Source organism: Manacus vitellinus, unplaced genomic scaffold, assembly GCF_001715985.3.
Source record: "Manacus vitellinus isolate BGI_N305 unplaced genomic scaffold, ASM171598v3 scaffold_38_pilon, whole genome shotgun sequence".
NCBI lineage: Eukaryota > Metazoa > Chordata > Aves > Passeriformes > Pipridae > Manacus > Manacus vitellinus.
Genome location: NW_021940526.1, coordinates 1503627 through 1521809, shown reverse-complemented (window position 1 = coordinate 1521809; position 18183 = coordinate 1503627). Strand labels below are relative to the sequence as shown.

The 18183-nt window shown below is 37.6% G+C and overlaps 1 protein-coding gene across 1 annotated transcript in view; it reads right to left on the bottom strand.

Annotated features, from left to right (window-relative positions):
- The window catches only part of ESF1 (ESF1 nucleolar pre-rRNA processing protein homolog), a 29348-nt gene extending 11460 nt beyond the window's left edge, over positions 1-17888 (bottom strand). The window contains exons 1-8 of the mRNA XM_008932988.4: positions 17210-17888; positions 16114-16445; positions 15336-15449; positions 14453-14553; positions 13447-13599; positions 11948-12062; positions 10867-11005; positions 4083-4244 (exon numbers count right to left, since the gene is read on the bottom strand). Coding sequence (XP_008931236.4) covers positions 4083-4244; positions 10867-11005; positions 11948-12062; positions 13447-13599; positions 14453-14553; positions 15336-15449; positions 16114-16445; positions 17210-17888 — 1795 coding nt within the window. The remainder of the gene's footprint in view (positions 1-4082; positions 4245-10866; positions 11006-11947; positions 12063-13446; positions 13600-14452; positions 14554-15335; positions 15450-16113; positions 16446-17209) is intronic.
- Positions 17889-18183: the final 295 nt, after the last annotated feature.

Sequence of the window (18183 nt, the reverse complement as noted above, 5' to 3'; positions counted from 1 at the left end):
GCTAATTTATACCCTTATCAATATATTTATTTTTTTTTTTAGAATAAATGAATCACACTGGTTTCATTTAATCTTCACAAAGAAAGGAAAGAGAGGAAAAGGTCATCTTTATTAGCATGCAACTAAATCACTCTTGAGCTAAAGGATCAAAAGTGTGACAAATACTTAAACAAACTAAGTACACTGTTGTCACCCCGATGGGAAAGTGAAGGAGGGTGGGCAAGCCAGAACTTTTACTTCTCTAAACACTTAGTTTGGAAAACTTGTGCAAGTTTAACAGCCTGCATGTGTCACACTTATTAGAGGCTAAAAAGATAAATCTCTGTTCTCAGGAAATTCTAAATGAGCGAGTTCATCTTGCATGTAATGTCTCACCAGAATAAAGAACCATCTTGTTGCTGGTGGGTAAAAGGAATGGCAGGTAAATGCTCTGTTAAGGTTAGAATTTGTCACCCCCAGAGACAAAATGTTAAGTCCAGTGATCCAGGTGGAGATATACATTCCATAGGAGCTTTTCTGTGCTCTACATAATCTCTAACAACACACAGTTGGGGTTTACTGTGCACTTTACAGAGACATGAATGCTTTCTATTCTGTTTCTGACAAAAACAAATCTGAAATTTTCCTTTAAGCCCAGTTAAATATTTACATCTCCTTCTTCCCAAAGGAAGAATTTTTAAGTCAAATAAAAAAACAAAACAAAACAAAACAAAACTTGGCTGAATATCATCAAGAAATGCAGTTGTGGTCTTCTCCCTCTTCACTTTCTAAAGGGAGCTTTGGGAGCTGGATAAGGATTCATAGTAATTGTTGCTTAAATCAGATATGATTAAGAAAACAGATGGATGCTTAAATATAACACTGATTTTGTGCCTAGAAGAAACAGACCAAAGAGAGTTGGAACTACATCTAATTTATTTTTGCTGGCACTGTGGTTTATTTAAAACTATTATGATTCAAGAATAACTGAATCATTCACGAAGTATGCTTTCTATAACCATGTGTAAATATCTGTGCCAAAACTCAATTTTTAGAATTAATTCAAATCTCTGCCTTTCAATTGAAAAACTTCCTAGATTTAACTGTTGTAATTCTTCTGTGTATTAAACATTTGGGCAGGAAAAAGATTTTGCAGTAAATCAAGCATATTAAAGTAGAGCTTGATAATAAAAATATTTCAACAGACGTAAACTAGTTCTGAAAAAAATTAAGGAGCCTTAAGAGATTACAACAAAAGCTATTTTTGAATGCTCAGGACACTCCAATTGAACATAATTAAATTGTTTTGGAATTTAAAGAAGCACATTTGTTCAAGAAAAAAATAACATAATAACTAATGTACCTCCCATAAGGAAACACAGCTCTGACTATGTAGATACTGCCAGAGCTATAAACTACTGTTCAGTGTGTGCTGACTGTGCTCCACCATAAATATATATATATAAAAGTATCTCTTTGAGGTGTGCAGGACCTACTCTCCAAATGCTGCCTGAAGTCAGTAACAGCTGAACTTTTGACTCAAAAGCCAAGTTAAAACACTGGTCTTCATTTTCAGGACTTGTGTTTTGGACAAAACCACACTGCAGGGGCTAATACCCAGAAGGGGCATTGCTGACCTCGAGGAGGTGAACAGTCTCTAGTAAAGGCAAGTGAGCTCTTCTATGACTTCCAGAAGCTCTGCACTTGGATCATCAACTAATTTTTTTCAGGGCAAGAAACGAGGAAACATTGACATATGCAAAATCAGAGTTGCTAAATTAATGTGAAATACTACAAACCAGCAGTGTAAACTTCATTGTGCACCCATGCACATTAAACCCAGTATCATATGAACAAACCTGACCCAGGACACAGGCATCCAGCTGAATCTGGACAAAGTCAGTCAAATTTATTAGGATGGGGAGGTGGTTTGGTTTGGTTGGGGTTTTTTTACCATCTCTCAAAAGAGATGACATAGCAAAAGTCCCAGGAGCCCCCCAAGAAGGTGCAGTAAGGAAGGAGTTGGACTAGATGTAGTATGGGACAAATCCAATTTTCTGAAGTCAAGTTCCATTGCAAAGAAACATGGAGCCCATGGATTAGAGAACTGGATTCCATCTCCACTACAGTTAACACCCCATTTCTACTGAATGTGAATGAATTTAATTGTAACATGCAAGGCACAGAGTTAAGAGGGAGAGCCTCTAACAAAACTTCTTGCTTTCACTGGGCAGGAGACACTAAAGAGAGACTAAAGACTAAACCAATTTTTGTTCTTCTAAAATGAATAGTTTGCTCCAGATTCCTGACTACGTCACCACATTAAGTTGCTTAGACTTTTTTTAATTTACAGAACCTCTTTCATACAATTTGCAAGATTCTTCAGAAGACAGCAAGTAAAACAAACAAAAAACAACCCCAAATGTCCTTTCCAAACCAACACAAAAGATGGTAGCTTTAAACTATGTACAAATAAAAAGATATATAATTACAGAACACATTCCTAGCAGTAATTAGTTTGACTGTGGTTTCCGCCAAGTAACAAATACTTGTAAAAATCCTATAACAGATTCTATGTATGGGAACTCTTTGGTCTTGAATGTCCAGCGACAGGATGAATTAAGTACTGAGCAAACAACACCACAAATGCAAGTACTGACACGCTGTGGACAGATGGAGTACAACTCTGTGTCAGCAAACACTTGTCCTGTCGTCCATGATACAGCTTCTTCTAACAGGTTTTGGAATAATTCATGCCAGAAATTACTGGAATCATATATTTCAATTATATTAATTGAAAGCATACAATTATTTTTAATGCCAGTGTATCCTTTCAGATACAGACCTTCTTATAAAGAAATAGGACATAAAACTGTTCTGTTCAGTTCAATCCATCTCAGTGAACCACTACAGACCAGAATATTTAAGAAGTGAGCATTTATATTCAACAGAAGTTATCTAAATGAACTCAGGATAATATTAGTGTGAGTGACATAACCAGATACGCATTCCTATGTGGAGTTAACCCACAGTGGTGAAGGGCCTGAATTCTGATCCATCTCTGGTCTCTGTATTTATAGTAACAGATGAGGCTGTGTCCTGCCATAGCCTGCACCTGCTGAGCCGATGCAGCACCTTGCTGCTCCCAAAAAGGGAATGTCATACTTCCCTAGTCTTTGGGCTGTATTGTTTAACCCTCTGAACATTCACCAAATGCTTCCATTTGCACATCTGACTCAGTGGAAAAGATCCAGATTTTTTTTCTCCTTTTCCAGAGTAGTTCTGTCTTTTTAGCAAACAAAATTAAGTTTGCAAAGAGACATACCCAGTGCCAGGGCTGGTTCAGGCATTCAGAATGAGTTCTGAGCCAGCATCAAGGAGGAAATGCCCCAGAGATCCCTTTGTGGATGTAGGGAACTGTTACCCTGGCTCATACACCTCATGGAAAGCACCCACCCATAAACAACACAGGAGAATCAATTTGAATGTTTTATCAACATAAAGGAAAAAAAGAACTGACTTTTGGATCTCAGAGTGAGTTCTGCTGGGATGCCACATGGTGAAGTTACCTTTTTTTTTGGTTTCCAGATGATAATCTGTATGTCACTATCCCTCAACTTCTCTTCCTGGTAACCTTCCTTCTCCCAGAGCAGTCTCACTGGAAGGCCAGACTTCTCCCTTCTACGTTCCCCCAAATCTTTATCATAATGCAAGCAAGACTTTCAAACCATTCTCCTCTAATTTTATGGCATGTTAACAAATCATACTGGTTTTCCTTTTTAAAAGCATAGGTACGTTTCATGACTCCATGGCAAACATGTGAATTCTATTTTAAAAAGTCTATAAAGTGATGAATGAAAAAGCAAATACAAAAGAAAAAAACCTGGATTAAAAGTAAGCTACAAAAAGAAACTTAGAGTTGAGGAACTGAGTTCAGTCATATTATTTCTTTTATTTGCTTCTTTCTAAACAATCTGGATTTCAATTTATGGGAAAAAAAAGGTTTGTTTCTCCTACTATAAATTCAGCACCTTACACTATATCCCTGTTAGCAGGTCAATACTGCATATCCTCCAAGGCAGGAAAAAAAAAATAAAGCTTACCTGGAACCCATTTAATCTCCATTCCTATATCCTTCTCTTCCTGTTTTTTCTCTTTTTCTTGGATACTTTGCAAAAGTTCTCTGTACTTGGCAATTTGCTCTTCATCATCTTTTTGGCTTTTCCTTGGTTTGTCGTCTTCCATTTCATTAACTACATCACCATCTAGAAAGAGAGAGGAAAACTATCACAGGCAGCCTCAAAAAAGTGAGCAACTGAAGTTCACATTTAGAAACACCTTCTTAAATGAAATAAAAATAGTATCTGAAAAGACAAAAGAAAATTCGTTCAGCAAATCCCTGATTGGACACAGCATCCTTTACTGTATTTTAAAATTATTAATTTCAGACTCCCTTACAGCAGGGCAGTACCTAAATCTCAAAAAACAATGCTGTAAAGCATTTTGAAAACAGAATCCTACGTTTTAAAAAGCAAACTTCGAAAGATTCTGTAACAGAGATAATTACTCAATGCCTTCACCTTCAGTGACTTGCTGAATTAACAAATGACACAAGATGGAAAGAAGGGTTTTTTTTCCTTTCTTTTTTTTCCAAGTTAAACACGAAGAAAATGTGACTTACAATAAGCTTTTAACAAATATTTGAGAGAGAATAGGCTTTAAAGATGCTGCAGATCCTTGAACTGTAGAAAACTAGGTTTGAGATAGGCTCCTTTTCTTCTGGTTCAGCATTAAGCTGTGCTTCCTACAGTACTAAACTGCAGGGACAGCACAAGTGGTGTCTAGAAAGACATATCAGAGTTGCAAGTCTGGTTTTTGGCTAAAAGTGATGTGTGACACTGTTCTTTTCCACATCCCATCACTGCACAAAGCTGGTTGTTGGCTGGAAGCAGAAATATTTACATAGAATCACAGAATCATTTAGGTTGGAAAAGACCTTTAGGATCATCGAGTCCAACCGTTAACCCAGCACTGCCCACCACTAAACCTTGTCCCCAGGTGCCACATCTACATGGATTTTAAATACCTCCAGGGATGGGGACTCAGCGACTTCCCTGGGCACCTTGTTCCAATATCCACCACCTTTCCCTCATCCACCATGTCATAAAAGATTAGTCAAGCAGGACTTTCCTTTCCCAAGCCTATGCTGACTGGGCCTGATTCTCTGGTTGTCCTGTACAAGCCACGTGATGGCACTCAAGCTGATCTGCTCCATGACCTTCCCCAGCAGCAAGGTCAGGATGACAGGCCTGTAGTTCCCTGGATCTTCCTTCCAGCCATTACCGTAGATGGGAATTACACATGCTAACTTCCAGTCAACTCCCCAGTTATCCAGGATTGCTGAAAAACAACGGGAAGTGGCTAAGCAAGCACATCTGCCAGGTCCCTCAGCACCCTCAGGTGAGTGGATCCCACCTGGCCCCATAGACTTGCATGTGTCTAAGTGGTGTAGCAGATCACTGACCATTTCCCCTTGGATTCATTCTGCTCCCTGTCTTCCAGCTCCCAGAGAACAACTAGTCTTACTGAGGCAAAGAAGGCATTTAAGTATTTAATTAAGCCTTTTCCTCATCCTTTGTCACTATGCTTCCCCCTGCATCCAACAAAGGATGGAGTTTCTCCTCAGCTCTCCTCTTGCTGCTAATGTATTTATAGAAACAATTTTTATTGTCTTTCACAGGTTAAGTTCTAGCTGGGCTTTGCCCTTCTAATTTTCTCCCTGAATAACCTCACACAACCTTGTGTAATCCCCCTGAGCTGCCTTCCAAAGTTCATAAACCCCCCTTTCTTTCCCAAGTTGCAGCCAAAGCTCTCTGTCCAGCCAGGCCAGGCTCCATCCCTGCTGGCTCATCTCCCGCACACCACATGGGGACACTCAGCTGCACTGTCCTCATCAGAAGCTGAGATCTAAGAGGGAAGCATCTGCTCACACAGAACGCAAAAGCCAACTCTGTTTTGAAGATGAGAAGAAAAATAAGCCATTTTGTTGTTTCTTCCTCCTGGTGTCCTGTGAAGCGAGAAGCTGGATGGGCACTGAAGAAATCCTTAAGCTAAGAAAGGCTCCCTAGAACCCGTCTTCCTATTTACCACTGGTTATGCCAGGAGATATTTAAATATTTAAATGGCAATGCACATTGTCATTCTTTCTCATTTAGATAAAACTTGCAGTTCTTTTGTCAAAACTAACTTTTAAAACAAATGCTCAACACGGCCTTCAAAGGAACCGTAAGAGCTTTTCATTCTGTAGGCAAACAAAGCACATTTGACAACAGCTGCAGGAAAGGAAAGTGAGTTGAGTATGTCCTCAAAGTTTGTTCAGAGTTCAAATAACCTTGTCAGTAGCTTTCAAGCATCACACTGTGTTGCACAACATCAGGAACCACTTTCTGCTGGATATTGAGGCAGCAATGCTTTCTGCCAACAGCTTGTTCAAAGGCTTTTTGAACAAAACACACCAACAAAACAAAAAGTTCTGGTGCATTAACAGCTGCACTGCAAGAGAAACACAATCAAACTGGGAAGGAGAAAAAAAGCAAAAGCTGATTAAATTTAAGAGTATAAAATACAAGTATATTCTTATTGTTTTCAAAGGAAAGTACTAACAGAAGTGCTAAAAGATTTAAGAAGGACAAAGTTAAAATCATGAGGCTGGTCAGAAACACTCCAATACAACAATGTGTGGGGGCATGTTTGTTTTTAAGAGTTGAAATTAATAAAAACTATAACCAAATGCAGAGGTTCAACATATTAAATTGGTGATTGGCAGCTGAGAGCACATTTTTGTAATCACAGGATTGTGAAAAGATTGTATTCTAAGTTTAAGAAGATTATCTTACAATAGCTGAGTAGATTGATTCCTTTTATTTTTTAAACTCAGCCTTAGAAACAAAGAAGATTAGAAAACTTATGGCAAATACAACATTTGACAAGAGGTCTCCTGCAAAGCTGAGTTTCTTTTAAAGATGGAAAGATAAAACTCCCCCTCATGACTTCATGGCACAGCAGAAAATTCAGCTACTGATTTGGATTCTGATGGGCCACACCATAAAAATGCACTAAATGGCTCAATTCTATCCAGGGTAGTTACTCAAATTCAGACAGATAGAAAGAAAAAAAAAACAACACAACTCTCCTACAATGCACGTAGACCCACAGAATTACAAATATAAAGCTCTCTACTCCAGCAGTCAAGAAGCAAACTCAAGGTAGAGGTTATTGCACTGTATTACAGCATGATATGAAAAATTAAATGTGCTGACCTTAGTCTTACACCAGAAAATAATGACAAAAAACCTGGGATTTAACCCCACTTTCCCACATTCTCAGCACTCCCTCAACAAGAAGTTGTGCAAATCCCAGTAGTTCATCCCAATGATAATAAGAAAAAGAAAAATTTACAATTCAAGGTAATCAAAAGAAGCTTATTTAAAGCACATCAGAGTCAATGTCTTTTCCTAAGATATTTTTCAGGGAGAAAAGATACCGGAAAAAGAGAATGCAAACAGACAGGTAACAGTAAATGAATGGCAAGCGTAAAATTATGGCTTTTTTTAGGTTTTTTTTGCATTTTCCTTCAGGTTGGTAGTGTAACCACTTGAGTGGTGTGCACTGGATGCAGTTTTTAAAACTCCCTTTGCAAACCAGGTGACTGTTGTCACACCTTTAATTAAAAACCAAACCCAACACAACAGCTCCTGCGAATATGTTTTGGAAAAGTATTCAATACCTGCATCAGTGTCTGGTAATTCATAGAAAGAAAATAATCATGTTGTGGTATTTCTATTCTGAAATTCCCATGGAATTCCAGCTCATAAACTGCTGAATCCTCTTGCTTCTTCTTTCCAGAGACAATATTAAATAATTGCATGTTCTACTTCTGTCACCTTCCATGTCTTAGCCTTCTGTAATAGTTCTAGCAAATATAAACACATGTGAAGAGTGCTCATTATTAAGAGAGAAAGGAAGGCTGTACTGTCATCTGATAAAATGCTGTATATGCATTTAAATTTCTCTGTGTTGTCAGAGTTATTGGACCAAATAAATTTCAGAATTGTAACAAGATTTAATCAATAGTCTGATTTTATTTAACATTAAGCACTAATGTTACGTCCTTTCCAACTCAGGATATTCTGTGATTGGATGATCATACCATCAAGATCAGCTAATTAAAAATACACCTATAAAGGTATTTTGTCATATAGTCTGTTCCAGTATCTGTGTGCTGTGCAAAGCAGAACAGCAGAAAAGATGTTGCTCTTGCAAGGATTTAAACAAAAAAGAACAGATTAAAAGCTGAGACATGAATGCTTAATTTGAAGCATACTTTAAATGCCATACACTAAGGCACTGGTGCTCGTGGTCAAAATAGCAATTATGGGCTGGATTTGGGGAATGCCACAAACAATTCCTGACTGGAACAAAGGCACCTGAGTGACAGAAAATTCAGGAGCAATGTAAAGGAGACACTTTGTGCTATGAACCACAACATTCCAGGTCACTGAAATACTTGACATTACAAAACTGTTGTGTAACAGTAACACTAACAGCCACGATGCACATATTAAAAGCTGAACAATTCCATAAAAAACCCGCCAGATTAGAACAGGCCAACAAAATCCCGTTTATAAATAAAGCCTTTTGATAAGTTTAAAGAGTATGAATAAAAGTCCAGGACATTTTTTCCTTCCTTATCACACTCCTACATGTCCATTCACGCAGCTGACATTGATTTTTCCCATTTGTGCATAGTGCCACAGAATTCTGCTGGATGGAATCCTGACAGATGGGATCCTGTTTTGTATCACATAACTGCATGGAAAAAACCTCAGGAACACATTAAAGACATGACAACATAATTCCTCTATTAATAACTTACTTTTCAAAACCTCATTAGAATCCAGACATTTCCAGGTTTAAAATTTATTAGTGTGATAAGATTACTCTAAGGTCAATTTTTTTTTTCCTTCCCAGCAGTGGAATTTTACTCTTTAAAGGTTCTGAAGTATTGCTTACATGGATATTTGCTTTCATCACTGTCCTATCACAGATGCTATTCTTTAACATCATGATCATCTTGTATGATCCCCAAAGTTCACAAAGGTACAGTTTGTAAATGAATTTTTATGCATGAGAAGATGAGAAACAAATGGACATTAACCCTGCCAAGATATTGCCAAGCTGAGTTTGCTGCCAGAAGATTTCCCAACTCCATAACCAGAAAAATCTGTAATGTTCTTTTCCATGCTCCAAGCTCATCTCTGATTGCAACAACCTGCTTTAATGCAGCATAAATCAATTTTAACTCTGCTTGAAAGACCTGATTAAGGCTTAATGAAGTTTTATTTGCCTTGTAATTTAGGCTATATATATTAACAAAAGCATGACGAATTTTAGAATGAAAACAAGCAAGTTAAATCAGGGATTTACACATTGGTGCACCAAACACAGAAGATTTATGTACCTTACAAAGTTGGATGAAATACTCTTTGTATTCTTAAGAAGTGAATCAAAAAGCATTTGAAAGATTCATTTAGTCATTAACCACTTGACATTTCAAACCAGAACTCGTCCTCTGAAAAGGACGCACTCACAAGTTCTGTGGTTCTATAATTTTATCTCAGAAATGAAGAGATTAAAGTAGGTATTGCCAAACTTGACAAAGAGATGTCAAGGTACCCTGAAAAAAAGAGAAAGGGGGTAGGAGGAGAAATTAAAAAAGCAAGAAAATTATTTTATGCTTAGAGTTTCAAGCTCCTATTCAGAAAGGAGCTACTCAGGGGCACAGTCATTAGGATCACTCCAAATCACCTACTGTTTGGTCATTTTTGATCAGTGTTACTCAGACTTCACAGAAAGGCAACAGATCTTCATTCATTCAGCACCAAATAAACAGAATGGCTACCACATTCTCTACATAAATAATTCAAATGTATGATGAAAAACAACTCTAACAGATTTACCATATCAACAATAAAGAAAACAGGCCATGATTTAGATCATGTGATCTTGCTACTTGAAATCCCTCAAACTATAATTGTTATACTGGGCTCAATCAAACATTAATACACCAAATAAAGAGATTCTGCAGTAGACAAATAAAAACCAGAGAGCTGTTTCGAAGCCAGGGTGACAACACTTAAGTCAAACTCTTATTAACAATCTTCTAAGTAAGCTGAAAGTCCAAATTCAGCTAACATACTTTGTCTCCAAAAATAATGACACAATTTTGGGGTCACACCAGTGATACTGTTTACTTGGAGAATCAGAACTGGGTTTGCATAATGAGTATCAGTGGTGGCTTTAGAGATACCATTTTAAAAACTCACATATGTGTTTTCCCGTCATGTATAAAGAACACTGGAAAAGTGTATTTAACTCAAACGAACAGAAAGAAATAAAGAAAAAAAGAATGTCAAGGTCCAGGAAATTTAAAAAACTCTACATCTTCCAAGGTAAGGGGCCTAACATATGAATCTTCCAAAAAAAGTTTGGCATTTGTCAGTGTTCTGTCATCAAGCTAATTATTTACTAATTGAAAAGAGAGAAGAAAAAATGTCAACGTGCTTCCCCTCGTTTCCCTCCACCTATAGGTCACACACACAAAACATAAGCACACACCAGTTTCAGAGCTGTTTAGCTCTAGAGGAAAGGCAGGTTATTCTCATAGCAGAACCTGACCACAGCTTTTACAAAACAAGCATAAAATTGTCCTTGTAAAAGATGACATTCAAAGCATTTTCTGTAGATACGGAATTGAAATATTTAAATAACTCCTGTTCAAAACACTGGAGATAATGACTCTGTGGACAATATCTATTACCAAAGTACCTTGCTGCTCTTCTTCCTCTTCTTCACTTGATGAAGCCAAATAGGCTTGAAAATCCATGTCAAGAAGCTCCTCTTTGTTAAAAGTTCTGCTGAGTGATGTGACTCGTTCATGATCTGTCTCGTCCCATGTGATATCTACCTTAAAAACAAGAATGCCAGTTGTGGAAGCTGGAACACTAAAGCTAAACATTGTAACACTGGATTTTAGGGAAAATAATTTGATACCAGCAATATAACCCTGTTAGTAAGCTCTCTACAATAATTAGCTATAATAACCATTTGCTAAAATAAATTTATTTATAACTTTTTGGAATTTATTTTACAGTGAGTTTCAAGGAGTTTGAGCTACATAAAAAATCTCCTCATGCACTGAAGAGTTCTGTAACAGCAGGCCACACAACACAAAACCTCTGCAAGCCACATTTCCTTTGTGGCAGCAGATACTGGTGTTGAAGTAGCCACCAACTCCTCTCTTTTCCTCTTCCAGCAGCAACTCACTCCTGGAATCACGTAGGGATTGCAGTGGGGACAATGAAAGCATTTGTAAAACTGCACCCTCAACCAGAGCATGGAACAGATGAGAGTGAAAAATGATCCAGCAGAAAGTACTTATTTCTCAACTAATCACTTCCCCAGCCTGGTTCCCTTCACGGCCAGATGGAAGTGTTGGCTGGCAGTGAGACAGAGCAGGGGTGAATTGCTACAAGGAGGGGAAGCAACTGCTTAGGCCTGGGACTACTACCAGACAGGCCCTTATTGACTTACACACAAACACCCATTTTAGGCAAATTAGAAGATTTAACTGTGAAAAAAATACAAAGCCATTTCATGTACGACTTTTACTGGGTTAAAACACGGTATTTAATTTGTAGCAGAGAATCCCAATCTCTTTTAAACTAATCCAAAACAGGGCTGCAACTTCCGGGTCTGTAACACGTTCAAATCTTTCAATGTGTTTGATGACTTTATTTTGAAACAGTGGAGATAATCAGTAATCTTTTCCCCACTACAAACATAATTTCCAAGCTGACAGCAAAACTAAACACATTAGAAAAACATTACAAAACCACTGTATAGGTACCTTTGATGTCCCCATAGCAGCAGATGTGAAGTACTTTGGCTTATAAGCAGCTACATTCACTTCTGAGGCTTCATCTTTCGGCTTATCATCAAATGTAACATTATCTGGAATAAATCTTAAGGGCAAATAAAACATGTTATTCTTCAAATACACTGGGAAATATCATAGTATAAACAGCCTAAGATTTTCACGAGTATGGTACATCATCATGAAAGAATGTGCTAAAATAAAAAGCAGGTAAGCCTGAAATGGGAACAAAATGGATGAATGTTCCAGAGGTGTAAGATGAACTGCCCAGCTTCTGCACAGCTATTCCACAGGTTTTCTGTGTGTAATACACCCTTTTTGGGAAGTAAATCAATTTTCAGTCTGGTCTAAACAGGGCCAGAGGCAGGGGTTTTTTTGGTGGTTTTCTTTGTTTTAAGAGTCATCTTTGCAGGAAGCTTAATGTTAAAAGTTAAAAAGTTAGAAAAATGGAATTTGGAAACAGATAAAAAAAATCAAAACATTTTAGGAAAGCCTGGTACATCTTCAAAATTATAATTAGTAGGGGGAAAAAAATGTTAAAAAGACCAAAGTCATGGGTAACAATTGAAGAACTTGGTTTAAAAAAACAAAAACGTTTCTACACTATGTGAGATTAAAATTTAACAAAGCAGAAGATTAAGAAAATCACTGGAGAATTTCAAACAGCTGTGTCTGTTGTAAAACATTACATTTCTATGTTTAAAATGATGAAAAGTTACACGTTCACTTGGCAAAGATCATCTTCCCCAAAATGGTTCAAAGCAAATGAATTAAGCTCCTCTAGAAAATGATTCAAAGCAAAAAATTTAACTTCCACTGACTTCCAAGAGTGCCCACAACACGGGTCCCAAAAGACAAATGGCTTCTGTCACAACCTTTTATGATTTAGTAACTTTTCTGCTCAGACTGAAAAGCTTTTTTTGCAACAAAAGGAAATACTAACAATGAAGCAAATAATAATTTAGAATCCTTTCTTCTCCAAACGTGACTTTTGAAATATTAGAGCTTCCAGCTCATCCACAGGGGCCAACATATCTATTGCAGCTTCATGACAACAGCAGCAATATTCTTGCCCCGTGGGAAGCAATCCTGACAAAATGCCACTTCTGGACCCGTGGGGAAAGAAAAGAGAAAAAGAAAAAAGCAACACTGTGTTGCTGTTTTCTTTTCTAAATCCTATCCCTTTACTTAGTTGTACCAAAAGTTTGACGATGCAACCAGGACATTTTATCTGTCTTCTCTGAAAATAATCTCTCTGTGCAGAGATGCTCTCAAACTTCCCATATTCCAGTGGTCAAAAAGAACTAAAAACAACCAAAGGGAAACTCAGCAACCCACTGGATGCCCAATTTATCTTCATATCTCATTTTGGTTACAGAATACAGTCAATATAATTTACTCCAAATTATTTTAAACTGCCTTTAATTCTCCCTCCCTGGCCCAACATGTAAAAACGTCCCCAGTGGAGTTACCTCAGGTCTATGAATGAACAGCTACTTTCAAATTCCAGTCCATCACATTCCTCATAAATTTTATTGGCTGTTTCAGGAGAATCACATTCCACAACTGCATAGAAGTATTTCAGTCGTTTAAACTGATATTCCCGCAGTTTTTCCCTATAAATCCTGCGAAAGTGGAGAAAACACCACGGTCAGGTGAGCTGGCTTTAACAACTTCTCATCTGCAAAATATTTTAATTCGAAAATTAAAACACTTATTAAAAACATGCACCAATCAAACACTCTCTCAATCTTGTGATGAGATTAAATATTAAACAGCATGAGGTTCCACCAGTTTCTATTCAGTTTTATCAAGTGTCCTTTGATGCACTAGGAACTTTCTCCAAAGGGATCTTCCCTTATTTTGGAAGAATCCAGATATTCTAAATGCAGGGCAGTCCAGCAGGATGTATCATACAAATATGGTCCCAGCCAGGCTGCCAAACATCTGGAAATTCTGGAAAAATATAAAAGCAAAACCTTCAACAAAAGCTAAAAAAAAAACCAAAAAGGCAAAAAAAGACATGCCTCGACAATGGGTTAAGTTAAGCCCTAGTAAGCCAGGACTGCTGCTTAAAGCACTCAAGAAATCTCCATCTGGGAATTCTTGGCCCAAGTTTAGGTCCCTGTTGATGGACAGATAAGAATTTTGACAGTGAGCACCAAAGGGAGTTTACTGCATGAATTTGTAGAGGAGAAATGCTGTGTTAAGCTCTCATTCATTTCATTGATTACTCCAATGAGCTACATTATATGAATGTTGAACTCACTCATCAACAAGCAAATCTTCTCAAGTTTCATCATAATGCATTTATGAAATGCACTGAAAGGAACCAGGGCCAGTTGTAAAACATCACTTGAAAAACCTAAAAAATTGAGGTGTCCACAGGGTACTTCCACATACAAACTTCTGGAAACTTAATTGGGATTTTCACTGAGAATTAAACATGTTGTATCTCTCATTTGAAAATATAAATACCCATCCTCCTCTGTGGTATTCTCTGGAAGCTCAAACAGTTCCACAGGTCCTTTTTGTTCTTCCTCTTTCAATCTCTCTTTTCCAAACTCTGAAGGATAAATCTACACATACACGAAACACAAAACAAAATTTTTAACTGTAGTGATGTAATGGGCAATAACTAGGAAAAAATGTCTCACCAGGCTTTTAGACTTTATGGTTTTTTGTTTAAAATCAGTAAAAGGATCAATTCCATAACCTTTAATACCCTCCTAATTTTAATGTATGGAAAAGACAGCAGAATAACCAAACTGCCTGCTAGGAATGAGTATATTTTGAGACAGATGAAGAACAACAGGAGCCCTGACTTTGTTCATTTCACTGTGACCCTTTTCAGAAAGGGGTATCTTGACTAACATTTCTCAGAAAGATGGAGGCAGACACTAACAATGGAAAAATATAACTTAATTGACCAGAAACCCACCAATTTATTAATAACTTAGAAGTGGTGAAAAAAAATAAGTTTTGTGCAATGGTAAGAGGGTTGGAAGGCATTTAGAAATAGCCAGGTTTAAGGTTGGGTTATTTATCATAAAAACACTGAAAATTAAACTTAAACCAAGGAAATGTTGAGAACTTCACTATTAGTCTCAGAAAAACAGCATTTAGAGCCAAGCTCATAAACAGGAGAAATCAATGGCTTTGGCCTCTATCTCTACCAAATACATGCCCATTGCTGAAAAGCAGCACATTTATTTCTAACACAACAACTTGAAATTGCAACAGAGTTTCTCATTTAACATGTTAATCTCTCTTTAGGTTCTCCACAGAACTGTCTTATTTTGTATTTTTCCTATTTTTTTTACAGTAATAGCCAGTACTCCTTTTAGAAATCAGATCTTACCTTAACAGAAAACACTGTTCCTCCTTTGGGCGTGAAAGAAGTAAATAGAGCCAGCAAATCCTTAGCCTTCAGCCTATCCCAATCCATATTACAAACTGCCAATCTACTGGTAATCTGGAAAAAAAAAAAAAAAGGACATAAAGTTCATAGGTTCAATTTCTGACTTTTATGGGGAACACACAATTCTCTAGCAGAACTCCGTGGTAAAAATCAAAGTCATCAATAAACTTTGCCGAAAAAAAATAAAATAAGCATTTTCCTCAGATGTTGCAGTGGCAACATCAACAATTAGGATTTTGTTATCATGTTACATTGTTAGTCACAATAGCAACTAATATCAAGGTATTGTGACAGCACAAGAGTACTGTCATTTCTTAGACACTAATTGTAAAGTCCTTCTTCACTATCTAATGATGTCTTAATTTCTTAAAGTGCAAGTTAAATAACTAAATATACAACAAAAAGTGAAAAAACCCACCAGTGAACAAAAATAGTACTATTTAAATTCTGGAATTTCTGAAAAGCTCGATGCTGTTTGTTTTTTCCCCTTGCAGACAGCTTATGTCTAGGTGAGTCTGCTCAGAGGGAAGGGGAGACCCCAGTGAAAACCACAATCTCAGTCCTGATTTCATCATCCCTTGCATTCTGTAACTAAAAGGATGAAAAACCTTAATGAAAAATACTCCCCCAAGCTGTTCCACAGATGAAGGTCTGTAATGAACTCATGACATTTCTGAGCTTGTCACGTAGCAACTTGTCACACGGAAAGTATTGTTACCTCATCTCCACGAGGGGCATCTTTATCCAGCTCGCGCCAGGAATGCTCGATCTCCGGCTCCTTTGGAAACAGGTCATTTAAATCCTCCTCATCCTCTGAGCTGGTTTCAATATTCCCTATGCCTCTAGCTAGATCAGGCCCACTATCACTTTCTTCATCATCTTCTGAATCACTGTCTTCTTCACCTGTTTCTCCATCTTCTTCTGGCTCCTCTTCTTCACCTGTTTCCCCATCGTCATCTTCTGGCTCCTCTTCTCCCGATTCTACACCTTCACTTGCAGAAGTTTCTTCCTCTAATTGGCTTTTCCTTTTTACACTTTGATCACAGGTGTCTGTGCACAGAGAGATAAACATTAGATACCTATAGTTATGGTGGAATTGCATAAGATCCTTTAAGAAAAGGAAAACTTCAGGTTTCCTTAATGGATATTTACAGGACCCCTGAAAGGTGTAACGATGGAGGAACAAATTACACCAGGGAAGTGCAAATAACATAAAACATCAGTGTTGCCTCTTCTGTTTGCCTTGTTTGGTCTAATCTGATTTAATTGCTCTTTAGGCCCACAATTGCATTATCAATCTCAATTCTAATGAAATATCCTGCTCTTTTATTTATATGTATAGAATTAACATGCAAAAATCAGATTTCAATAACATAGGCTATAGACATGCATAAGCAACCTAAAGAAAGTTTTTCTTCAGGACACCTTTCTCATCCCCTCTAATATTAGTGGCTCAATCCTGTCATCTTTACACTTTCAGTCAACAGATTGTGATGTGCTGAAGCCTTCACGGTATCAGACCATGTATTTGCTGTTTGGTTTGATAAATACAGTAGTTTATAAGCTATTGGACATTTTACTTTTCTAACTGACCAAAAATTTCAACTCCAGCAATTCAAAGGACAGGGATGTTCACAATCTTACTGAAAAATCAGCACTGATTCTATACAGAGCTGATCAACTCCAATCCTTCAGCAACACTGAACCTGACTCAGGCACCTTTTTTACAACTGATCTTGCAAAAGATCTTCCATGGATAGCACCAGCATCCAAGCAAACACAGATGAATTCTACTTGTTATTTGAACAACTAACCTGGTTCTTTTAGTTTCCCTCCCAGAGAATGGTCTCTCCTGGGAGCTTTCACTGATTTAATACTTCTTGCTTGTGAAGACTTTTGCTGCTTCTGATTTGAAATCGATCTTTCTCCTGATGCATCTCCTTGCTTGTTTCCCCCTTTGGGTAAAAGGCTTTTGTTTCCCTGAGAGGGATCAACTTCCACTGCAGTTTTCTTTGAGTCCTCCTTCAAGTTGAGTTTAGATTTGCTTTTTTTTCCTTCCTTTTTAAGGTCATTTAATTTTGTCTCCACTTCACATATTTGCTCCACCCCTTGTTTGTTTATTTTGTTGTCCTTTGGGAGACCACCAGTAGGTGGCTTTGCAGAATCTGTTTGTCCTTTACCTTTTCTTTTCTTTTTTTGCTTTTTTGGCTTTTCAGTGTGCTCTTCACTCTCTGAAACATCAGAGTCAGATTCCGACAAGGCATAAAACTTCCTGAGGTTCTCTGTGGAGGAAAAGTTAACAGGGCGGCCTCTTTTATCCACTGTGTATCTCAGCTTAAACTTCTTGTCATGAAACATGGCTCGAAATCGTTTGTCAATCTTGACTTTCCGCTCTTTTTCGGGCATCTCCCAAAACCTGGGATCCCTGGCGACGCAGCTGAACCGCCCATCGCTCAGGATTTCCTCTTGGGATGACATTTTTGACTTGGACATCTACAATATGAAAACAAACCAAACATTTACGATTTAAAAAAACCCCAATTATCAAAGATTCAGATATGTAACTGAAAAAAAAAAAAATAATTAAAGGACTAAGCAAAGTTGGATTTCTAACCTATACCTAAAAAGTTCTTTCCAAAGGCACATATGGCAATTTCATGGCATCACAGACCACCAGGTTGGGAGGCACCTCAAGGATCATCTGATCCAACCTTTCTTGGAAAAGCTCAGTCTAGACAAGATGTTCCAGCACCCTGTCCAGCCAAATCTTACAGGTGTCCATTGTTGG